The following is a 26,018-nucleotide window of genomic DNA, read 5'->3' on the forward strand; positions in this document are numbered from 1 at the left end:
AGAACAAATGTGATCAAAAGAATCAGATAGTAGTTCATGTTGGAGTTTGGGCCGTTAGTGTTTTATTAACTGCCTCCCAGGCACACATCTAATGTTTCCCCTTAGGTAAAAGGTTGAAGAGTTAAAGTAGTTGATAGTCGACATTTTGAACATACAAAAAAGGACTTCTTTCCCCTAAATTTGTTCTAAGTATTTGAAAGTTTGTCTGTGCCTTTGGCATTTATTCCCGAAGTTAAATATATTATAATAGATATAAGGAAAAGTTGTGTGTTTTTTCATATATTATGCATGAAGGAAGGTTCATATCTTTGTGATGGGAAAGTTCAAAATGAACAAAAATTATTTTCCCTATGTCTTGTCCCAGTTGACTGTATCTTTTCTCTTTTGTTTACATTTCTTTTTTGTTTGTGGTCTTGATCTGTAAGATGTCTGCTTACTTAATCACCATTTACAAAGCGATTTATATAAAGAAAATGTTTTTATGTGTTATTACTATATGTGCCTTACTGTATTTATCACAACCCTTAATGGGTGTGGGGTATCATTCAAAATTAGAAGTATTTGGCAAATAAGTATTTACGGATTTGTGGAAATATGCATACATATGCATACATTTAAATATGTAGATAAAACAATTACACTATTGGTATATGGTATATATGGTATATATGCATACATTTAAATATGTAGATAAAACAATTACACTATTATATTGGTATATGGTATATATGGTATATATGGATAAAATGTCTAGAAAAAAATATCATTTTTATAATCTTTATATATAATCAGTCTGTATATCGACATGTCTTCCTGGTATTTAGTGCCAGTATGTATGTATGTGTGTGTGTGTGTATATATATATATATATATGACAGATTCAGTTTGAATACACATAAAAGATTTGTTTCATGGGGCGCCTGGGTAGCACAGCAGTTAAGCGTCTGCCTTCGGCTCAGGGCGTGATCCCGGCGTTCTGGGATCGAGCCCCACGTCAGGCTCCTCCGCTATGAGCCTGCTTCTTCCTCTCCCACTCCCCCTGCTTGTGTTCTCTCTCTCGCTGGCTGTCTCTATCTCTGTCAAATAAATAAATAAAATCTTAAAAAAAAAAAAGATTTGTTTCATGACAGAAGTTGGCAATTTTTTTCTGTTGAGGACCAAACAGTAAAAATTTTAGTCTTTATAGGCCATGCTATATCTGTGAAAACTACTCAGCTCTTATTGTGCAAAAACAGCTATAGATCATACCTAAACGAATGAGCATGGCTAGTGTTCTAATAAAACTTTATAAAAACAGGTGGCCTGTGGATTTGCCCTGGAAGCCATAGGTTTGCTAACCTGGATTTTGTCGTGTTAAATGAATAATTTAGTCTTCCAAGAACATTTTATTAAAGTGGCATCAGGGGAAAAGAGAATTCAGAGTGGGAAAAGTTAGTAGTTAGAAGAGGTCAGTGGTTAGGTCATGCTTTTCAGGATCTTAATAAGTGATATAAACAGTTCCTATACTGGTTAATGTATACACTGAAACTTCATGGACATCAGCATTAGCCCATATATATATATATATATATATTTTTTTTTTACCAGAAAGTGGTGTTTTAAAGTTCATCTTTATATTTCAAGCACTTTATTATAAATTTTCTTCCAGTTATCACCGCATGATAATCTGATTCTCAGTCAACCTGTTTCTTCACCTCTTCCACTGAGGCAAGTAAAACTTCACTTTTACCTGTTTTCCAAATCTAGTGTGAGATAAAACGACATTCAAATATTTTCTCTTTTGGTAAAATTTCAAATATTGATGGAAATACTTCTCATTTAACTGTTTCTTATCTAAATTCCTTTTACTTAAAGGAAAAAAGAAAAACCTTTACAATAGTTCGGTATTTTGTGTATCCATTTATTATCATCAAGTACTTACTATAACATAAATAGGTATATATGTATGTAGAGTTTGAGTATGAAAACAATTATTTTTAGCTTTAAATACCCTCTGAAGAGCATTGAAATGCAATTAATTTTAAATTTAACCCACAAATAAAGATACTCCTAAATACTAACCACGGAATAAAACAAGGTATTTCATCACTTAGAAGTTAAGAGAAATTATGAAATATGTTTTTTCTAAAGTATCACTTCTTGAAATGTAATTAGCTATGTAATTTTCTAGCAGAGAAATAGTTACAATATAATTAAGTTATTTTGTAGCAGATACCTAAGGGAGACCAGCTGCCATCTTTGACATTAATTTTGTAAGAATTGCAGATTATTTCATCACTAGGTCTTGGTCCAGAGTGACCAGTGTTTTCTTAACCTTTGTTTGAGCTGAAAATAAACTAGAAATACTGACTGAGACTATGTATGAAATGATCCTAAATTACCCAAGAGGCTTTTTTTTGGGTAACAGCTTTATTGATATAATTCACATATCATACAATTCACCCAGTTAAATTGTACAATTCAGTGGTTATATTCACTCTGTGAATATAGAAATATAGAGAGATCATTATAATCAATTTTAGACCATTTACATCACTCTAAAAGAGAAACCATGTGCCTTTTAGCAGTTACCCCCGCATGTCTCCCATTTCTACGCACACAAATACACACACTCTCTCTCCCTTTCTCTCTCTCTCTCTCTCTCCCCCTCCCCCTCCCCGGCCCAAGGCAACCAAGAATCTACTTTCTGTCTCTACAGATTTGCCCAGTTTGCCTGTTCTGGATATTTCATATAAATGGAATTATATAATATGTGACCTTTTGGGTTTGTCTTCTTTACTTATAATAATGTGTCCAAAGTTCATCCATGTTGTATCATCATTACTTTATTCCTTTCTGTTTACAACAAATATTCCATTATATGGATAGACCACATTTTATTTATTCATTTATCAGTTGATGGACATTTGTCTTGTTTCTGCTTTTTGGCTACAATAAATAATGCTGCTATGAACATGCACAAGTTTTTTGTGGACATGTTTTCATTTCTCCAAGAGACTTATTATTAGTTTTACTTTATTTAAAAAAAGTTAATTTGGTGAAGCCAGTTATTTAGCATTATAAAGACAACATACTGATTGGCTTACTGAATTACTTATTTTGTCAGTTCAGCATTTTGTTACCACACAGAATGTCTCAGCTTGGGTTATTAATTTGCTTTGTATGTACATACTATCACTTGACTTGGTAGCTCTCAATTTCATATTACTATTATCATTACATTACTAAAGATAATCAAGCTGTAAATCGAAATTTTAATATGTATATTTACCTTAAAGGAAGTAGACCTGTAAGTCATGTATTTTTTCTGATAATTACCATGAAAGATGAGCCATTAAAAAACAAACTTCCATTAAACAAATTTGCTTTCACCCAAAGCATCCATCTTATAGATTGAATTCTTTATTTAGACATTATCTACCTAGCAGATCTTTTTCTGAAAAGAAAAACAACTTTTCATTTTCCATATTGAATACAATGCAGAAAAATCAAATAATTTTGAAACCTTTGAAAACTTCATTGTTTTCATAATATGTTTCCGATGGGTGTTTTCCACGCATAAGGGCAGCAATCACATTTAAAGTTGAATAAATAATATAATCCTACCCCAGTCATGACCTTTTCTCATTATTTTGGATAATAAGGTGTTTGGATTTTTTTTTTAATTGTATATATTTCTTTGGGTTGACAGTGGTGGCAAGTTTTCAACACTACTTCAAAATTTAGGCCCTGAAAACGCTGTGACACTACTGGTGTTTGCAGTTACAGAACATAAGATTCTCATCCATTCCTTACGGCCTTCCGTGCTTACTAGTGTGACAGAAGCATTAGTGTCTGTGAGTATCAGAGTTCTTATTGTCAATCAATTTCATTTTAAACGTAATTTATTCATTTAATTTAAAGCTACTTTAAGACTTAGCTAAAATTCAGAGTGATGAATTTTCATGTTGTGAAAAAAATGTTAATTTTCTGACCATTAATATTAGTCGTAATTATTTAGTTTGTTATCAAATGTTAGACTTTAGGTATGAATATTTAAAAGACAGTTTTTTGTGTGTGCTGATAAATTATGCTTCGGTGTCAAACAGCTGAATATTTTCCTATTTTTATTTATCCAAGATGATTTTCCCTTTCCACTGGCCATGCCCGTATGTTCCTCTCTGCCCACTGGCTTTAGCAGATGTCTTGAGTGCACCATGTCCATTCATAGTAGGAATTGATTCAAGATATTTTGATCTCTATGACCCTCCACCAGATGTTAGTTGTGTTGACCTAGATACCAACACTATTTCTCAGTAAGTACATTTTAGTGATTCTGTACCCAATAATTTACAACTTCATAGTGTATGTATGTAATTGTATATTTTATGAATGCTAATTAGAATTCTTTTGAGATGTATTGTTTTTGTATTTGGGATTATTACCATCTATGAATCAACTTGTACTATTTTTTTTTAAGATTTTATTTATTAGAGACAGAGAGAGAACAAGAGTGTGAGAGCTGGGGGAGGGGCAGAAAGAGAGGGAGAGAATCTCAAGCTGACTCCATGCTAAGCGCAGAGCCCAACATGGTGCTCAGTTTCACCACCGTGAGATCATGACCTGAACCGAAATCAAGAGTCAGATGCTTAACGAACTGAGCCTCCCAGACACCCCAACTTGTACTGCTCAATGGGATAGATTTAGGGTATTAGAGAGGTTATACTATAATATACTATATACACATTTAATCCTCAGATCTTTAAATATTTAAGAAACATTATTATAATCTTATACTTAGAAATTTAGCAGAAGGGAAATTGAGATTAGAAATAGAAAAATTTATTTTCCATTTTCCAGATGAGTATGGGTGAAATCACAATTGAATTGGAATGTTGTACCTTGGTATTTCAATTCTATTTCTAGTCTTGTGTAATACTATTAGAATGCTAATACTTCAAGAAAAATTTATATAATGCTTTAAAATTTTTAAATAACTTATAAATTATACAGGATTTTATCAGCTTTATACTTTAGGAATATTAGGACTTTCTAAGTTTCCCTCTCTTTTTATTAGAATAATATTTAAGTTGTAGCTATTGGAGCTATATTTTTATAGCTTTTTTATAATTCAGTTGTTCTCTTGTACCCTTTATTTTCAATTTAATCATACTTAAGCTATTCAGGGAAGAGGAAATTGATGCAATGACCACATTGCATTCACAAGACATACTTAAAATAACTATGAGTTAGTCTATCAGTAAAGCACAAAAGCTGGTACACCTTTTACAACTTAAATATGTGTATGTGCAATAGGTTTTTCTCCATTTTTAATAAGCGTATTTCATATTAAAGCCTTTTGATTTAATTCTATAATCTTACATTAATTCTAATCTTGTTGTATGTCGAAAGAAACCTCAAGTGCCTAAACCATTAGAAAAAATTGTTTTCTATTATAGAAAAATTAATATATAAAAAATATAAAATGATAAATAATATAGCAAAAGTATACTTTTCTATTATAAAGCATTTACACTGTCAAAAAGCTTGTTTTCAGACAACGCCTAACCAAGAAAATATGAGCCAATCTTTGGGCATAAAAGCCATTTTATATATGGGGTTTATGGAATCAAAGATTCTTTACCAGGAACATGTCATTCATTACCAGGAATATTTCATTCTTTAACAATTAAAGTAATAGCTCTTTTCTTTGCCAGTTGTTACATGACACAGTGTTTTTAAATTGAAATTAAGGGTGGTGAATTAGTATATACTGTGTTTATTATGGTAATAAATTATGTTTACCCTCTTTTTATACTTTCCAGTTTGTTAAAAGAATTTTTAAAAGTTTATGTTTTTGTTTTGATCACTAATGAGTTAAAGAGTCAAAGAAAAGTCGTTTGCGCTCATCAGTAGCCTTCCTTCTTGTTATTATTGCCTATAGAAGGACTAAACTAGTGAATTAACAGCTTTATACTTTCCTTCATCCGAATTTCTGGAACCTCAATCTGAAATTTGAAAGAAAAACAAGTCCTGAATATGCAATTTTGGTTTCTTTTTCCCTCTCTTAGATACATAGAATACAGAATATGTTATGCATGTCAATAAATTTTTGAAGAAAGGGAAATTAATATCTGGTATGTACTAGGCATAAAGCTGTATGCATAGCCTATGTTATCTCATCTTATTCTTTGTATTTTGTGAGTTTTTATTAACCCCCCCTGACAGGTAAGGAAACCAAAGCTTAGATTTATAAGTAATTTAGCAGAAGGCACATAGATAGCATCTCCTGCCAGCTGGATTTTGAAACCATCACTGTCCAACTCCAAAACCAATACCTCTGCCACTAATTACTGGCTATTTATGTAATAGTAATCTTGTAAATGGAAAACACCATGAATAAAAATGCAGAAGGCTATCGTAGATTCAAACTCAGGTACTAAATGAGACTCTTCTACCCAGCCAAGTTTTAGAGTGAAGACATCAAGGACAAGAGGAGGAAGTTATGTGAATAAATTACAGAAGTTAGCTGTAATGCACGGATACCAAGATTCTGTTCGTTTATGCTGCAGACATATCTTCAACTCCCTTTTTTGCTAGGTACTGGGAATAAAAAGGCAAACCAAGTACCCTCCTTTCTCCTGTTGCTCATAATCTAGTTTTACGAGCAGGCATGCACACAGTGAATGATAAGGTACAGTGGGAGTGCTGTGTTGCAAAGTTTTACCGAGAAAAAATAATTTAAAAAGTGTTCTGCATTGTCTTCTCACTGTAATGCAGGATTCCATACCCCTGGTCATATTATAAATGAAATACAACCTTCGCAGTTGGACATCTGCAGTTGACCCTGTCCTCTCTGTATTTTTATCCTCATTTGTGGAAAGATAGGGTAGATTCCAAGACAGTGGTTCTTTGTCAGCATAAGTTTTCCAATCCATTCTTTTTCCTTTGTTTAGTTTCCAAGGTGATAATTTTGCCCTTTTTGTTCTGTGGGAAGTACAGGGAACATAAAAAAAAAATCCAACTTCCACCACACACCTGGACTTTATTATTGTCTTTAGAGCATGAGTGATTTACTTTTCTTCTTTTTCTCTCCATTTTTCAAGTTTTCTTAAAAAAAAAAGTATTCATGGCTTTTAAAATACAAGGTGCAAAAAAAGATTTAATAAATAAAGAATGGAATCAACAAAGCTATAGTTAAGTCCAAAAGCTTTATGATGTCTTATCACTGTGCTCTTTTCTTACCTCATGGATAGTATGAAGAACGGCCATGTTACAATAATTGTAATAAAGGAGGAGTATAGGAGTTTGTCTTAGAAACAAAGCCACCACTTTCAAGCAGATATCCTCTTTTATAGTTACAAAAGTATTTTGGAATATTATCCTTTATCCAAATAATTTAATACTATATATTAGTTCTTTTCTGAAAGAAAGAAAAACAAATTTTACTTTTACTTGTAGGAAACTAAGAAACTCAATGTTTAAATATACCCAAGAATTTTGATAAGCTTTCTGGATCATCAGCTCATTTTTTCTATATGAGTTCAAGTTTTCAACTTTTTCTTAGAGTCTATAAGAAAGAAACCTCCAGTTGGTAGGATTTTACCAATATTTAGGTATCGAAAGTCTCTTAAATGGGGTTTTGAGTAATGACCACCATATTAAGTTTGTAGTGATTAGCATGATTCCAAAGCAAGTGGAATTTACTCAGTACCAACATAATTATAAATTTTTGAGCTATATTTAATACAAGGTTCTTCCCTCATGTGAATTAATTTTTAAATATTCTGCATCCCAACTTTTACCCTATAGTATTTTCTCCTACTAATTAGAATATTTCGTGTTTTCTTTTTTGCTCAATGTATTTTCTCTTTTCCCTTTTTTATATATAGCAAAAAAAATTCCGTCTAACAAATATATTATTGTTGTCATTTAATCTCAGAACTGGTGACAAGAAAAATGTAGCCTGGAAGATACTTCCAAAGAAACCGTGTAAAAATCTGATGAACACACTGAATAATTTGCACCAGCAGTTGGCAAAATGTAAGTATATAACTTAATTAAAGGAAGTAATTTAATCTGAAAAAGGACTCCAATTACTTTGCCTTACTTGTAAAAGGATACTGTTTATTTTATCTGAGGGAAATGTTTTTATAATCTTAAGGGCAAATGAACATTAAAGCAAAATTTGTTAGAAGCCGAATAGGAAATTTATAAAATTTACATTTTATATCTACTGTATTTTCATAGAACCATTTTAGAATAATAAAATTCAAAAAGAGGTTAAGGTGATTGTTTTCTTTAATTTTACCATTATTGAAATATCAGGGAAAAAATAAGGGTTTCCTCTTGTATATTTTCTTCATACATAGAAGTTTAGTTTTGAAAATTTAAGACAGATGGTTTAAATTAGAAAATGCTGATGATTTTAGTGGGGTGAGAGCTGGGTCATATGCTTTTCACCTTCCATGGATCTTAATGCTATGCTTACCTCAAAGAATTTGAAAATAGAAGCTTGCCAAATGCATTAGGAAATTAATCAAAATGAAAATTGATTAGGATATGGAATACTTCAGTAAAAAGCTTACATCAGAATACCTTGTCAGTGATCCAGAGATACTGATAAGAATTGAGCCTTCGTTTATTTAATCCTCTTGGTATTTTATAACAATGGCTCATTCAGGGCCCATAAATTAATACTTACTGTATGAAAAATGGTCAGTGATGGTGTAGCAATATTTGAGGTTCTCATTTATATATTTATCGTTTATCTAATTCTCTTGGTATTTTGTAACAACAGCCCATTCAGGGTCCATAATTTAATACTCATTAAATTATTGTGTGAAAAAATGGTCAGTAATGGTACAGCAATATTTGAGGTTCTCATTTATTTATTAGGTGAAATGTAAACATAGGAAGGGGCCTATATCCTTGAGAGTTCAAAGTGCCTGGATAGTTGGAAATAGGCATGGAGGAAGGCAGTGTTTCCAAAGTAAACCTTACAAGAAGCAGATAATTTAGAAGCAGCTCGTAAGGACTGGGATATGAAAATAGTGACATCAAATAGAACAGCATTTTATCTTATGGAACAAATAAATTATGTGTAGAATCTTATTTAAGCTAGCTACGTTAATGCCTTGCTGTCTAACAAGGCACGTACTTCTTTTAAATGGCTGAGAAGTCCAGCAGCTTTTGTAGCAATATTTTAAATATTATTAAAATCAATAAAATAGCCCGTCCAAGTCAACTGAAGGGTAGAATCTTAAAACTATAAACTTTTAAGCAGTACTGATGGTTAAGGATTGTGTAATACTTTACAGCTTCAGAACACTTCCACATACATAAGTTGAGGGAGGTAGAATAGCCTGTCAGAGATCATACAGTTAACAAGGATGAAGTTGGGATTAAAATCTAGGCCTTCTGTATCAATGCAGATTACCGTTAACAACATTTTTTTAGACAATAAGAACTCTAGGAAAAAAACTCTCTAAGGTGATTTATTGTTCCTCATATTTTTAAAAGTTGTTAAATTTTGAAACAGTCACAAACGTTTTCCCTCACCTTTGAGAATAGATGCCCCATCACCTCCAAATGGAATATATTTCCTACCAAAAAATATATTCTCCTGCATTACTACAGTATAACCATGAAAATCAGGAAATTAACCTTCAGTGTTACTGCCACCTTTATCCACAGACCAGATTCCAGTTTTGTCAGTTATCATAATAATATTCTTTATAGCAAAATAATCCATTTCCAAATCAGGTGTTATCATTTCGTTTCAAGTCTCTTTAGTCTCCTTTTCTCTAAACAGTTCCTTGATTTTTCCTTCTTTTTCTTGATACTTTTGAAGATGATACTCACTATCATAGAATGGTCCGTGATGTGGTCCATGTTTGCTGAGTCCTCATGGTAAACACACGTCATACATCTTTGGCGAGAATATTGCAGAAGTGACACTCTGTTCCTTTTCTAACATCCTTACCAGACCAGGCTCTATTTCAGTTTGTCCCGTAATTGAAGATGTTCACTTTGTGCACTTGATTAAGGTGGCGTCTACCAGGCCTCTCTATTGTGAATTTATTATTTTACTACCTAATGGCTTTAGCATGGAATTGTTCAGGAAGAGGAAGACCTGTTTTTCACATTTTAATTCTCGTGTGTTTTTCCTGTAGGCACTTACATTTTTTAACTGGGGAGGGGGTGGGCAGAGATAGTACTAATGCATTTAACCCTGTGTCCTGCTGATACGGTTGCTATGATTTTCATTTCTTAATTTTGATATAGTTACTTCAGAACATGAATTTTTTATAGTAGTCAGATAAACAGGAATAATTTTATATTTACTTTGGTTGAACTATATGCAGCAGAGCCTAAAAAATGATGTAGTAGGCTTTGCTAGGGTTTATGTATTATGAAGTTGTATGAACACAGAGTTGAGGTAGCTTGAGCCCTTTTGAAAACAACACATTTATTTCTTTCAATTTTATTGAGATATAATTGACATACAGGACTGTATAAGTTTAAAGTACACAACATAAGGACTTGACTTACATATATAGCTAATTTATATTGATATCATTATGAACCTTGGTTTCAACACTTTGGAGAAAACGCTAACACTGATTTTCTTCACAGTGCAGCAGAGACCAAGAGATGATGGGCTAATGGACTTAGCAATGAACGACTATGATTTTAATTCTGGAAAGAGGTTGCACATGATAGATTTGGAAATCCAAGAGGCGTTTCTGTGTTTCATGGCCTCTATTTTAAAAGGTTATAGATCGTACTTAAGACCAATAACGCAAGCCCCATCTGAGACAGCCACAGATGCATCCTCTCTTTTTGCCCTACAAGGTGAGCGATTGTATAGTTTTATAGTTTTCATATTATTGAGTTTAACCTTATGATGATTCCGTTGTTTTCTGTGTTAATTAATAGCTCATGTTTATCAAAATACATACCTGTTTTGGAAGTACGTGAAGATCAACTTTGTTGGTAATCCGTCTCCACAGAAGTAGTTATTTCTCGAGCACATTAGTTATAATCCCATTAGCTAAATATTTGAAAAGCACAGAGCTTCCTAACCATGTAGGAATGTTGTGTCACAGATGTGTTGAGCTATTGATATTTTTAGCGTTCAGAGCAGCTAGGCAGTGTTGGACACTCAGGGGAGCCCCTGGGATGGTCACCTCCAGGCATGAGCAGCCTCATTCATTTTACTTCAGTCTGCTTTATAAATATTACTTTCTGTTTGTGCCCCCAAGCAAAAGAAGTTGGAGAGCCCCGGAGTGCAATTTGTCTCATAATACTTATTTTTCTTTTGTGGTATATAATATTTGCAAGAGAAATTCATTTAATAAGCATATATTGAGTTCCTCTAAATGCTAGGTATACAGTGGTAAGCAAAAGATACATGGTCACAAAAAAAAAGTGAGAGAGACATGGCTACTTCTCCCACTGAACTTATAGTCAAGAAGATAAGCAATTTGAAAATAATATGAATGAACACAGATCACAGAAAAGCCTTCTGAGGAATTTATGTCTGAGCCATGATCTCAGAGATGAGTAGAAATTAGCCAGCAAAAGAAAATTGGAAGAGGGATTTAAGTAGAGAGAACAGTTGGAAATGATTTGAGTTTATGGGCCCAAAAGAAGGCCCAAATATAGTGTAACTGACCATAGTGAGCAACGTGGAGCATGAAATCAGGAAATAAACTTTTACTCTGTTTCAGTAAGACACAGACATTAATAAATACTAGACGAGATATAACTGCTGCTTTGAGAAAGCCAAATACATGGACAGAAGTATGCCAGACACGTAGAGCATGCAACACGGTGGGAGGAGAAAGCAATTTTTAAAATGTTTTCAAATTTACTACTTTATTTGTAATCTTCAAGGTAGTGAGGGGACCACAGAGACATTTCTGGGTGAGGATTTGAAAAATCTGGGGTCAAGTTCCTTTCCTGTTGCTATCTTTGTCAGATCATGTCCCCTTTCAGGGGTCTTAGTTTCTTTTTCTTCAAACTGGTAAGCTGAGGGGGTATAGGTGATGTGGTTAATCAAGTTTCTTCTGACTTAAAGTTTAATGACTCTTTGAATGATGCTATGTTTTGTGACATTATGAATTTATGTTGAACAGCTTTCTTAAGAAGCCGAGACCGGTCACATCAAAAATTCTATAACATGATGACCAAAACACAAATGTTCATTCGCTTCATTGAGGAATGTTCTTTTGTCAGTGATAAAGATGCAAGCCTGGCATTTTTTGATGATTGTGTAGATAAAGTAAGTAGTAGTATGTCTATGGTACCCAACTTACTTTGTGGGATTGTTTTAAATGTTATGAGTTAGAGTTTCTATTTAACTTTTATCAGCTTTTAACAAAATCTGACTTCATTTCATCATTGACTCTTTATTATGAAGTTCTGTTTGGCCTCCTAGATACTATAGAGCACCTCTTAGGAGTACCTTGCAGGATTTTACTGAATCATCAGTTTTATTTTCGCCCTCAGGTTCATAACCTTGCCTGCCCACTTACAGACTATGGGAGTTCTTTCCAGGTGTGTGGACCTCTAACTTGAACATCCTTAATTTTCACCTCTCCTTTTTGAGGATTGCCACATGCTGAGAGTAGGTGTAGAGCATAATGAATATTTCACTTGAGTATTTTTATAATTTGGAAGTGAGTTTATAGCTTAAATTAAGTGAATTAATTCTGCTATTTTAAATTCATGTGTGAAACTTTCCCTTCCCTTTCAGTCCTAATATCTTTAGGTGGGATGGAGCAAGGTCGGTATCCCTACTGAATAGAGAGGAGTTTGGGGAACGGTGGCCTAGAGTGGGATGTCAAAACCTGAATGGGGTGAAGAAGGAGGAGCAGCCTAGCATTGGGTGTTCAGGCTCAAGCCGGGTGAAGATAGCATCCATGCAAGGGGTGACTTAGCATGGAGGATCAGAGGACGAGAGGATAAAAAGAGTGTCTATGCTAGGGGGTAGACAGCTGCAGGGGATCAGAATAAACAGGATGAGAAGAGTATCCATGCAGAAAGAGCATGGAATATCAGAGTCTGAGCAAGGTAAGGAGAGTGTCCCGACTGGGTAGGGGCAGCAAATGGGTATCAGAAATTAATCTGGATGAGGAAGATGCCAGCGTGGTGGGGTTAGGGGGTTGGTCTGGAAGTAGTTGTTGAAGCCAAATTAGGGTGAAGAAGTCATGTGTGGGGTAGGGTGGTGATAGAGACGGGAAAATATAGCATATGGGGGAATGGATCACATAAATAAATATATTAAGGACGATGAAGTTGCTCACTGTCAGAGAAGGGACTTACAGAAAGGTAGAAAACCTGAATGAACCCTGTGGTATTAGAATGGAATTGGAAGTTGGATATATCATTGGTATTCAATATGTATAGACAAATATAGAAATATAAGTATAGATATAAGTATGTGTAAGTATGTGTGTCTTTGTGTGTACAAACATATATTCCCAAGCTCTGTACATGGAGAGTACCTGGGAGCAGCAGATTTTGTGCAGATTTTGGCTTCTAAATACCGTTCTCCACTGAAAGGAATTAGGACTCTTTGGAGAAATTATTGGGTCTAGGGCAAAGAAAGTACAAAATGAGCCCTGAAGTAGCCTGTGCTAGAAAACAAGGAATTGCTCCAAGAATAATGGAGATGTGTTTTTTAAAACAACTCACACATACACAGGCAGACGCATGTGCACGTGTGTGTACATGGACACACACACACAAAGACAAGCCAGCTTGAAGGGACTCCCACTGGCTACATCTGGGACAACTTGAACATCAAATGTTAGTAACAGACTATAACCCATTAGAAAAAAATAGGAAACTATGAGTCTACACAGATATCAATCAAGAGTCTGATGAGAAACAGGATTTTAGTTTGCGTACCTCTGCACAAAATACATATTAATTACAAAATGGGAAAGAGTAACTTTATGGTGGAACAGAATGCCTGGCAGACCCCACTTTTATCTACTCATCGAAGTAAACATCATCAATAGTGGAACAAATCAATATCATATGCCTATAATAGGCCACAGTGAAAATACAACATCAGCTCTATGATATTTCTGCCAAAGATGCATATAACCTGCATAATCTCAAGGAACTATCATACAAATTCAAATTAAGTGACATTGTACAAAATACCTGTTCTGTAATCTATAAATTGTCAGGGTTAAGAAAATAAAGGAAAAATTGAGAGACTGTTAAAGTGAAGGAAACTGAGGAGACTTGACAAGCAAATGCAATGTATAGTTCAGAACTGGATGCTTTGGGCATAACATTATTAATATCATTAAAACTCGTATGTAGTTTGAAGATTAGACAGTAGTAATGTAACATGTTAATTTCCACATTTTCATGTTGTGTTATGCTTAGATAAGAGAACGTCATTGCTTGTACGAAGTACACTAAAGTATTCTGGGTGGTGGGTCATCAGGCCAGCAGTTTACTCTGAAAAGATTAAGGGGGAAAAGTTGTTTGTACTTGGAAAGTTACTATATCTGAAACTCTCCTATAAATTTGTGACTATATATACATAATGTTCATGATTTTATGCCCGTGACAATAGAAGAAAGGAAGAAAGCAAAGCTTTGTCATGTATTTACTCAACAGGTTATACTTACAAGGTTATTTAAAGAAGTCCATCATGATCAAACTTATGTGACTGAAAAAAATCAGTGATTTTTGAGGGCAGGGGGCACAACAGCCAAAGTACAGCTCATCCCTCAGTAGTCAGAAATTGGCTTAGTTCTGAGTTGGACATGAAAGTGTCCTTTATTAACTATTAAATAAGTACCAAATATGTCTTATAAAAATGAGAAATGATTCTAACTATGCCAGATATAATAGGAAAAACACTGCACTGGGAATCAGGACAACTCGAGTCCCAGCTCTTATACTTGTGATTTGAGTCAAGTTATCTAGTCTTTCTGTGTTTCCTTTCCTACCTACGTTTAAAAGATATTGTGAGGAGAAACCATTATGCACATCTCCCAATGAAAAAATCACCCTCGTCCTTGAAATGCTTTGCAGTAGGGAAAAAATGGATATATGCCATTATCTACTTAGAACTCATCATTCATTTTTCCATAGAAACACACATATAAATGCTGATTAGCTATAGTTCAAATGGAACAGGGCTTCAGTGTTCTGCTAGAAATATTTTATTAAATTTCTTTTTGGTGGAATGGTACTGTAACCACCTTTTAGGACGTTTTTTTAAAAAACAAAGTTTATTGAGATATACAAATAGTAAATGTACCTCTGAAACGTACAGTTTGATGAGTTTTGGCAAATACAGATTTCCATGTGACCGTGACTCCAAAACATAGAATATTTCTATCAACCCAATTTTGCATACTCTATTTAGAAGTGGACTTTTAGAACCCTGCCCTTTTTGTAAGTTGAACTCTGCCTATATAGAGCTCCAAAATCTGTTTGTTTTGAGAAATAATGTCATAGCTCCTTGACAGTTTTGTTTTTATTGCAGCATTGTGCCAAGAACTTGGTTTTCACTATCTTAATCAAATCTGTAGGTTTGCCTTAATTGGTGCTATTAATAGAATAAATAGGAAGGTGTGGGGTAAATAGAAGAGTGTGCTTTAAAACATAATTTCTTTCAATCCTTTTTTGTAGGAATTATCATTTTGTTTTATATAAAAATGATGTTTCTGGGGGTGCCTGGATGGCAGGGGGTAGAGCATGTGACTCTTGATCTGAGGGTCATGAGTTCAAGCCCCACGTTGGGCGTGGAGCCTACTTTAAAAAGAAAAAAAAATGATGTTTCTTAACAGCGTTATGTGCTTTGAATGTTTCTCCCCTGTGGTGCTGGACTTGCACTGGTCATCCATACATGCCCATTGAGCTTGCCTTGTGAACAGTGGCATACGTTTGTGTAACAGTTGTTCCTGTGCCAAGCTAACTGAATCATAAGGGACTAAACTAATGACCACAGTTTTGCTAATAGCGTACTTTAGCCAATACGTTGATTGATCCACATGGGAACACTGAATTTGTTGTAGGAATCCATTTAACCCTGCAGAAGACAGAAACCTTGTATCGTTCCCTTTTTTTACTCATTGTATGTATCCTGTTCACAAGTTTGTGTTTCAACTAAGAATTCATAGTGTATCACATGATTTTTAAAATATTAGTACTGTAAGACATATAACACTTTTGCTAGGTACCTAGGGTATCATGTTCTAAGAAGGATATTTTATCACTAATAATTACTACATTATATTGTCTAGGAATTTCTGAAAGTAGGTCACTTGCTATTTACCTGATAGGAGTCAGTGCAGGACATGATGAGAATAATTGCTTAATGAATATACGTTCTGTCAAAAAAAAAAAAGCCAATCCCATTAAATAGTGTAACCATTGTTTCTAGACAGATTACTTTCCTGAAATGCTATTCACCTACTCAAAATCCAGATCCAACAAAAGATCACTTATATATAATGGAATCATGTTGCACTTTAAGATTTTAATGACTAAGAAAATTTAAAACTGAAAATTAACTCGCTAAAACATAGTTACTTGTATTTGCTTTATTATAATTCAAGGAAGTTTTTTATTAGAGAAAATAACAAAATGTCACAAGATCCAAAATACATCTTAATAACCTTCATATGCAGTTAGAGGTTAATTGCATTCCTAGTATTACTAAGCAGAACTCTCTGAAATAATAAATAATTATACAGCACTGTTAGTACCTTTCATATTTTAGTACCACAACTTAAGTACACTTAGTTTAGCAAGTGAGTACTTGCTTTTAATCTGCAAATGTTTTATGAATACCAAGAATACTTTTTAAATAATCATTTATGTGGGGTTATTTCTTAGTTGGGTGACTTTTAACTTAATTTTTTAAGTGAACAGATCCTCTTACCTCTGGCAATTTAGCTATGGGAAATAACTAATATTTATATATAAATTACATATTATATATTTATATATGTTTTTATGTAAGTTATATATAAATAATGTATATACATTAATTGCCTAAGTCAATCCATGACTAAGATTGAACAGGAATTAGACATATTCCTCTTTTGATCTTTTTTTTTTTTTTAAGATTTTATTTATTTATTCGACAGAGATAGAGACAGCCAGCGAGAGAGGGAACACAAGCAGGGGGAGTGGGAGAGGAAGAAGCAGGCTCATAGCGGAAGAGCCTGATGTGGGGCTCGATCCCAGAACTCCGGGATCACTCCCTGAGCTGAAGACAGATGCTTAACCGCTGTGCCACCCAGGCGCCCCTCCTCTTTTGATCTTAGCATATTCAAACAGAAAACATTTGCCCAACTTTAAAAAAGCTAGAGTGGGTAATGCTGAATAGGAATAAGAAAAACAATGTATGAGAATTATTTGAGTTTCATTTATGACTAATTTAAGAACCATGTGTTCTTGTTCTTCCTATGATTATGTTTTAAATCCTTACAATCTGTTCCTATAGGATGCTGCTTAACTAAGGGCAGTTTTGTGAAACAAATAATCTGGTAAGATTTTTCTTAGTCTTCCAAGCATCCCTCCGCAGTGTTTTCTAAGTATATTAATGTCTTGTGGAAAAAATATGAAGAGAATATGAAAATTATTTTAATTTTATCCTGTCGTGGGTGTTGGATTTCTTTTTCTCCCAATGGGCAGATGTCACTGTGCTTTCCAAAAGACAGAAATGGCCAACTGATACATGTAGGATGTATATAGCATGGCTGTTTTTATAATGTTAAAATGCAATTTTATTGGTATAGAAGTTAAGGGAAAATATCTTTTCCCAGGGTACTGAATCTCCAGTGCAAAATTTTAATATTTTAATAGACTTTACAGTACTGAGAATTAGAGCAGTTGTCCTCAGACACAGGTTTTTTCTATATGAACAAAATGGCTGGAAATTTAGGGGCGCTAGGGTGGCTTAGTTGGTTAAGGGTCTGCCTTCAGCTCAGGTCATGATCCCAGAATCCTGGGATCAGCTGCCCCTCCACCCCCCAGGCTCCCTGCTTCTCCTGCTTCTCCGTCTGCCCCTCCCCGAAACGTGTTGTCTCTCACTTGCTCTGCTCTCTCTCTCTGCGTCAGATAAATAAATTTTTAAAAATAATAAATAAATAAAAACTTTAAAACATCTGTTGTTCACAGACAAGCAGTTCACTCTTGTAATGTTTCATCATGGAGACAGGAGTAGCTTCCAACTTTCTTTCCAATGACCTTGGGTATTTGTTTTAACTATCTCTTCTTTTTCATTACCATTGCTGCCCTTATAATTAGATTAACCACATTTCATCTGCATAAAATGTTAGTGTGTAGAGCTTCTCATTGTTCTTGGGTTGCCCATGGACACTGTATCCTATTGGGATACCTATGATTTTGAGTTATCATTGACATATTCCTGATGCTGTTGTTTTAAAAATGTTGCTTGGTTTGCTAATAATGGCTCAGGTGTTCTCTGTTTTTATCGAAAGTTTGGTTTTTAACAATATTATTAAATGACTAAAGAAACAGGAAGTGTGGGGAAAAGAAAGAGAAAAAACTCTGTAAAGCCCAGTGCCCTAATTTCCATTTGACATTTACTTTCAGTGTTTTTTACATAATTGTAATACAGTTTCCCAATTTTTTATACAACCAGATATCACTGCCAAATCTCATAAAACGAAATTTTCATTTTTACCACAGTCAAACATAACAATTTAAAAAGTCAAATGATTTTCCAAGACTTCGGTCCCATTCCTTCCTGCCCCTAGTTTCTACTCCCCAAAGGCAACCACTTTTCTCTTTCATCCATTTCTTCAGCTATTTACCTTAAGACTTCCAAATAACATGTTTTTAGTGCTGCTGATTGTTTTATGTATCTAATAATGTCATACCTACCACACCACCTGAATTCTCCCAACGTCATTATAATGAATTTTGCTCAAATGATTGTTCAGTGTTAATATTATTATCGCTTTGTAAATAATCCCAGCTAGGCCACATATATGTTGTAATTAGATTTCCTTTCATGCATGGATTTTGTTTTCTCCGATTTAATAATTACCGTATTTCTTGTTTTTGTGCCTACTATTAATTCATCTCCAAACTCTTCTACAAAAGTGAAAAATCTGAAATCTCAATTTTTCCAACTTATCAGGTAATCTATCCATTTGATTTTTTTTTTTTAATTGTTGCTGGAAATTTCCATGTGTGCCAATTTGAAGTGATTGCTTTCTAGTCTGTCATTCTGGTTTTTTCTTTCACCATCATCCTAGGTCTTACATTGACTTCTCTCCAGAGTTGGACCCCCTGCTTTCTGGCTTCAGTAACTTTTTTCTTAGTGTTTTTCCTTTTTATGATGGAGCACATCTTCTGGTAGCTTCGTGAGAGAGAGTATGTGGGAGGTAAACATTTTTTGATGCCCTACCTGTCTATAAATGTCTTTTATTCTCTCCTAGTACTTGATTGCTAATTTGGTTGGATGTAAAATTTTAAAATCTTCTAGCTTCGAATGTTATTGTTGAGAATAACATCTGGTCTAATGCTAAGTTGATTTCTGACCTTTTGTGCCTGATCTCTTTTTCTCTCTGAAAGCATTTAAGATGCTTGATGCTCTGGGGCTTCATAAGGATATGCCGGTGGAGGCCTTATTTTCTTCATTGAGTTGAGTACGTGTAGGCCCTTTTACTCTGTGGACTCATTTTCTTCAGATTCTGGGCAATTTTCCTGCATCCCATTTCTTTCTTTACTCCATTTCTTTTTACTCTTTTTCTGAAGTATATATTATTTGGATATTGGCCTTCCTATCCTGATCCTCTTAACTTTTTTCATTCCATTTTCTGTCTCTCTGTTTTTCATCTCCACTTTCTGGGAGATTTCTTCAAGTTTATTTTCCAAATTTTATAGTGTAATTTTTACTTCTGTCACATTTATAATTTCTCTAAGTCTCTTTTTTTATAGCATCTTCTTATCATGGATGTAGGCTTATTCATTTTAGTTATTTTGAGCAGTTTTTTCCCCCTGCATTGGCTCTGCTTCTTCTTACTCAAATGTTGCTTTATTAAAAGCATTCTTCTTCAAGTTGTTAGTTTTCCTTGTGTGATCTTTGGTCGGTATTTCAAGAATGAGGCACGAAGACCTCATTGGAGCTTTAATGGGAAGGTGAGGCTTGGAGCTTCTTAGGTATGAGACTGATGATCGTAAAGGAACTTAGCTATTTCATTAGAGTCCCTGTTCATCAGTGTCTGTAATTCTTTAAGCTGCTTAGTTTCCCCAAGAGGTTATCTCTAGTGTTTAGCAAACTGAGGAGTGTAGCCTCATTGCCAGTGTTCTCACAGAGTGGGGAAGGTAACTGAGGTTTTCCCTTGTTGTAACATGTAGGCTTTTACTCACTTCACCTGTTTTTATTAACCTCCGTCATCTCCCACAGCTCTGCCTGGTGTCCTCAAGTCTAGAGTCCCTCTGGTTCACGCAGAAAGACCCACCCTAGTCTATGGCCATGGTGGGGAGAGGTAGTGGCCTAACTTACTGGGTTGGGTCAGGGATCTGGGAGTCCTTTAATGCAGGCTTTTAACTAATTCTCCTGCTTCAGCTCCATGTGCACTCCCATCTTCGAGGTCATCGAGCATTTTTCATTTCTGACTTTTCTGGGACTCCACAGAGCAAAATGGCTAGATTTTTGGCTTTTTCCCCAGTGCCAGATCTGTGGCTTTCAGCTTTCACAGGTCTCATCAGTCTATTTTGCAGTTTCGTTTTGAACTCCAGCTGTGCTTTTGTCCTCTCTCCAGCTCATTTTGTCTTTGCTGGGGTTTTTTTTCACTCCCCTTATTTCTCAGTTTGGTGAGATTTCAAGAGGGATTGAAGGTAAATTGTTGTGTTTAATTGGTCTTGTTCACCCAGAAGTCTGTGTGATCTTTACTGTTTTAATTTTTAATGATTGTATATTTTATCCACTTATCATACTTTATTCATTTACCTGTTTTTTGAAATATAGGTGACTTCCAGTGTATTGCTATTGCAATCCTGCCAAAAACACTATCTTTCTGGTGATTAACATAATAAAAAATTTTAAAAAAAAATCTTTCATGCTGATAGGATTTTTTCATGTTAGGTTACTTTCTTAGAATAAGAATAAGGCGGATGTATTTAAACATATCTTGCTTTCTAAAGAAGACTTTACCAATTTTGAGTACCAGTACGATATGTGATTATCCAGTTTACAGTATCCTTGCTAATTTCACCATATAAAAGTTCTTTTTTGACGGGCTAGAAAGAAAGGTACCTTTTTTTATACTGATTTTTAACTATCCTGCCACAGAATTGAAATAAGTGCTTATTCTAAAAGTAATATATTCTACTTTGCTTGAATTTTTACTCTGAGCATTTATTACTTTTGTAATTTTTGAAAAAACCAATAAAACTAATACATATTATTTTTTGAATGGAAAATAACAACATAAGGAAGAAGACAATTAATTGCAGTAATACCATTACCCAGAGGTAACATTTTGATAAGAGTATACATGTGTGAGAGAGAAAAACATGAATATATGTATGTATATACGTATGTATATATGGCATCCATATTCACTCCCTTTTAAAAAATTAGTATCAAAAATATATATATTATGGGTTTTCTTTATCATTACTTTGTGAACATTTTTTCATGTCATTAATTATTCTGAAACATCTTTATTGTTTTTTAGTTTACTATATGGATATATCATTAAAAACATTCTCTAATCTTGGAGATTATAGCATGTAATACTGTGAAATTATAACCGACAATTTATGTTAGAACACTGAATGTCCAGCTTTTTTTTTTAAAATAAGAATTACAAAATTTTTAAAGCTATCTCTATCCTTTTTTGGTATATTGTGCCTTAAATCCTTATCTTAAAGAGTTAACTTGTTAATAATTCTTGTTCTCCCATTTATTTCTGAAGGATAATATGATATTCTCTCTAACCTAATAAAGTGCTGTGGGTTATATGTTGTCATGTGTATGGCATCTTGGTGGGGTTTTTTGTTTCTTTTTAATTAATGTCAGCGTTGTGCTTTTTAGTTTATGAGCTACTTTTAGGCAGTTTAGAGTCTGTTAAGTTTTCACTTTTGTGCATATTACCTTGCCATAGAGTATCTAGGGAAGACTGTACTATTAAAGTGCTTTCAATACTGATGTGACTGGAATGTTAACTCAAATCTGCTTCTACGTAAACTGGAAGAACTTAGAGAAATATATTTAGTATAAATGAGCCCTAGAAACCTGGTATTCTCAACACATACACACACATGTATTTGTGCATTTTTTTAAAAAATATTATTTCTTGAGTACATTTTCATGATTCAAAATGCAAAATAATATAAAAAGTTATACATTGGGAAATCTGGGTCCTATCCCATCCTTGTCCATTCCATTCATCACCCCTTCCCCATATGGGAAATTACTTTTCATAGTATTCTTTCCAATTTCCTTATGTGAATACAAGCAAAAAATGAATGTGTGTTTTTATTTATCTTTCTTACTCAAAAGATAATATACTATATACAGTGTTCTACACCTTATGTTTACTTAATTATCTTGGAAATCTTTTTTAGTGGTGCATAGAGAACTTGCTCGTTCTTTTTTTTTTTTTCTTAGTAGTTCTTTAATATCCAGTTATGTAAATGGTTTATTTAACCATTCTCCGTAGACAAACTCTTGGCTAACCAGTGTATTTTTTTAATGTATGTTTTTTAAACTTTTTCAGGTGGATATGGACAAGAGTGGTGAAATGCGACTTATAGAACTGGATGAATCTTTCAAAAGTGAACATACTGTTTTTGTAACACCACCTGAGATCCCCCATCTACCCAATGGTGAAGAACCCCCTTTACAGTACAGGTATTCAAGAGGCAGAATGTTTGAGATTGAAAGAGAGAAGCAATCCATCATCTGTGACGTAGCTTTCTAAGGACTGTGGTATTTTCAAAAATCCAAACTTTACAGATTCCTAATTTTTAGGTGGTAAGCAAGCTTATCCCACATCCATTAAAGAATTAGAATTTTGCATAATATAGACTTGGGAGGCTTTCTCTATCTACATAAGTATCTGTTCTCATAAGTGTTGGTTAAACTCAGGACTCCCCCCCCCCCACAAAAATGCAGCACTTTTATTATAGATTTTGATTTTTGTTTCTCACTAAAGCTGAATCCCTCAGTTTCATACCCTTTTCCATACACATATTGATTAATGTAACCTTGGTTCACAACAGGATTAAATCTAATTTAGAGTCAATATTTGTGGCCTTAATTTTGATGATATAATTTATTAGGCTATTAATTTTTCTGTGAGTTTTTATTTAAGTCATGGAAATTCAGAACTATTGGCAATTGATCAGTTAATTTGGGAAATTTGGTCAGATGCTGCGCTGTTTGGTATATAGACTTGAATGCTACGTTGTTCCTGCTTTCAAGTCTAGTGGGAAAGAGAGAAAAGTTCTGAGCTTGGTAAAATAAGGGTATATAGAAGTAGATTTATTATACATCTGTGTATCTATCTAGATGTATATTGTACACATACATTTGTTATCTACTAGAGGTAATTTCCAGTATGCATTTATTTTTACTTAAAATGGCACTTCCTTTTAGATTTTAAATTATTTCTTTCTCCAGTAATGCTTCTTAGTTTAAAGATTTTAAAACCATTTCACATGTATCATTCATCAGATCACAGTTTATTTTCATCGAAAGAGGATTTTTCAGGACACCCTCATTTACAACTCGGATTAAATTCTTCCTTTTACAGATGAAAAAGTGGTGCAACAGGTGTTTGTGAATGTTGTTGGTTAATTCATAGGCCACTTGGTTCCTGCCCTTATTTTTCATATATTGATGATGTTGCTCAGATCACTTTTTAAAATTCTGGCTTTTGTCAAAGATGTTTAAAATCTCCTAATTTCTCTCTTTCTCGCTTCTTTTTCTTTCTAAACAAGATCTCATTTCTTTGATGTCTTTCGTACATTATACTTCTAAGACTTTTTTAAGGGCCTATTTCACTAATATAGTTTTGTTTTTCTTTTTATGCTTTGGTTTTAACTTTTTTAAAATTTAAATTTTACTTTTAGATTTAGTCCTCTAATTTAAAAAATTACTTAACTTAGAAAATTCCCATTTTTTAAAGGATCTAAGTTCCTTTTTAAGTTGAGACTAACAATATAATTTTGGTGTAATCACACCCGTCATTGGAAACACAACTTAAATGTCTTCAGTGAGCACAGTGGGCCCTTTTAGTGAGAGATGACTCATATTCTTACATTGTCTGTGTGAAATGATAGGGTAGTAAGTTTCCATAAGACACATAGAATGGTCTTATTATCACACCATGTACATACAATGAATTTTTTAAGGAATGTAGTTTTCTGAACTTCTTTGCTATTTGATTCCTACTTAACACTTAATATTTATTTGTTCACTCCACCTGAATTTGCCTATAGTAATGTATAACAGACATAGTTTACCATCTTTTATTGTAGCTGGTTTTCTTCTCAGTTAGTTGAAACTATTGGTATGCCTTCAGAAAGATTATAAAGTAGGTTCAGGTTGGTGCTCGGGTCTTCTTCTGTTCTTTTCAGCATGTCTCTTTCCTAGCTGCAGCTTCCTTTTACATTCCCAAAACTCCTTGCTCTAGCACCCCAATTAGGCCCACCTCCTCATAGGGCCACTCATTCTAATCTTTTCTTCTTCTTCTCCAACCTCTTCAGTTTTCTATCTCACAAATGAGGGCCAGAACCCGCTTAGCTAACCTGATAAGCCAGTTCATGATAATATGAGCGTTTGTCCTGGAGTGTGCTAATACGTTATTTGTATCTTTTGAAGAGGACGGTTCTATACTAATATCTTAACCTAAAGCAATGATATTAATAACTGTCCTATCTGAAAGAGTATTGATTTGGGGACCCTTTACCAGCTGTCATATTATCTGATATGTTTGCTGTGTATTTACGTGAATACTAACTAACAAAGTTCACTTGATTTACTTTAGGCTTTGATGTCAAGTTCAGCAAAATTTAAATCTTTCACTTTTCTACCTCTAAAATATATACTTGAGTTTGTATTTGGCTATTACATTTGATAGCAAGAAAGGCAACATTAGCACGAATATTTGTAGAGTATATATCGTAGTCTGATGGAGAAAGATAATTAAAGTAGACTCTAAGTTAGAAGTTATTGGTCAGAATTTTTTTTAGATTGTGACCAGTATGATCATCTATATGTGCTTGAGATTTTTTTTTTCTTTTCAAAAACAGCTATAATGGATTTCCAGTTCTTAGAAACAATTTATTTGAGAGACCTGAAGGATTTCTACAAACACGAAAGAACAAATTGCCTTCAAAATCAAGTAGTCCTAGTAGCCCTTCTCCCATGTTCAGAAGAACAAAACAGGTGCTTTGACAATTTTGCATTCTTCATGTAATCAAGTATTAGAACAAAAATAAATATGACACTCATCCTCCCTTAATATATTTTACTACCCCATATGTATGACTAGATTATTATGCTCCTCAAAACATCCCCCCAAAAAAATTTAGAGTAATGTGACTTTAAAAAATTAACTGGTTTTCTTATCTTAGAACTATATTTCACATATTTTATAATGCAAATTCAAGCAGAGACTTGAATATGTATTAGAGACAGATTTTGTTAGGGAAATACTATAAAAGCGTATGACTTACACTTGTTCAGCATTCAGTTAAATAAGGATCCTTAAATGTGTCAATTAATGAGATCCTTGCATTTTTTTTTTTCTAGGAAATCAAATCAGCCCATAAAATTGCCAAGAGGTATTCTTCCATTCCTCAAATGTGGTCCAGGTGTCTCCTGCGCCACTGTTACGGACTGTGGTTTATTTGTCTGCCAGCTTATGTGAAAGTGTGTCATTCAAAAGTCAGGGCACTGAAAACAGCATATGATGTGCTTAAAAAAATGCAGTCAAAAAAGATGGATCCTCCTGATGAGGTAAAGAATCTCTTTAAAAATGCACTATTTTAGTCTAGGT

The 26,018-nt window shown here is 33.9% G+C and overlaps 1 protein-coding gene across 12 annotated transcripts in view; it reads left to right on the forward strand.

Annotated features, from left to right (window-relative positions):
* Positions 1-26,018, forward strand: part of DENND4A (DENN domain containing 4A) — a 136,798-nt gene that overhangs the window by 73,495 nt on the left and 37,285 nt on the right. For 7 of the 12 annotated variants that reach the window (XM_045810826.2, XM_045810827.2, XM_045810825.2 and 4 more), the window contains 10 exons: positions 1,649-1,707; positions 3,692-3,836; positions 4,120-4,295; positions 7,922-8,022; positions 10,618-10,836; positions 12,123-12,268; positions 12,496-12,543; positions 22,731-22,864; positions 25,270-25,405; positions 25,772-25,978. In XM_045810826.2, coding sequence (XP_045666782.2) covers positions 1,649-1,707; positions 3,692-3,836; positions 4,120-4,295; positions 7,922-8,022; positions 10,618-10,836; positions 12,123-12,268; positions 12,496-12,543; positions 22,731-22,864; positions 25,270-25,405; positions 25,772-25,978 — 1,371 coding nt within the window. The remainder of the gene's footprint in view (positions 1-1,648; positions 1,708-3,691; positions 3,837-4,119; positions 4,296-7,921; positions 8,023-10,617; positions 10,837-12,122; positions 12,269-12,495; positions 12,544-22,730; positions 22,865-25,269; positions 25,406-25,771; positions 25,979-26,018) is intronic. The other 5 variants (XM_045810831.2, XM_045810832.2, XM_045810833.2 and 2 more) reach the window with 1 other exon arrangement.

This window comes from Ursus americanus, chromosome 28, assembly GCF_024610735.1.
Source record: "Ursus americanus isolate L20-20 chromosome 28, mUrsAme1.1.p, whole genome shotgun sequence".
NCBI lineage: Eukaryota > Metazoa > Chordata > Mammalia > Carnivora > Ursidae > Ursus > Ursus americanus.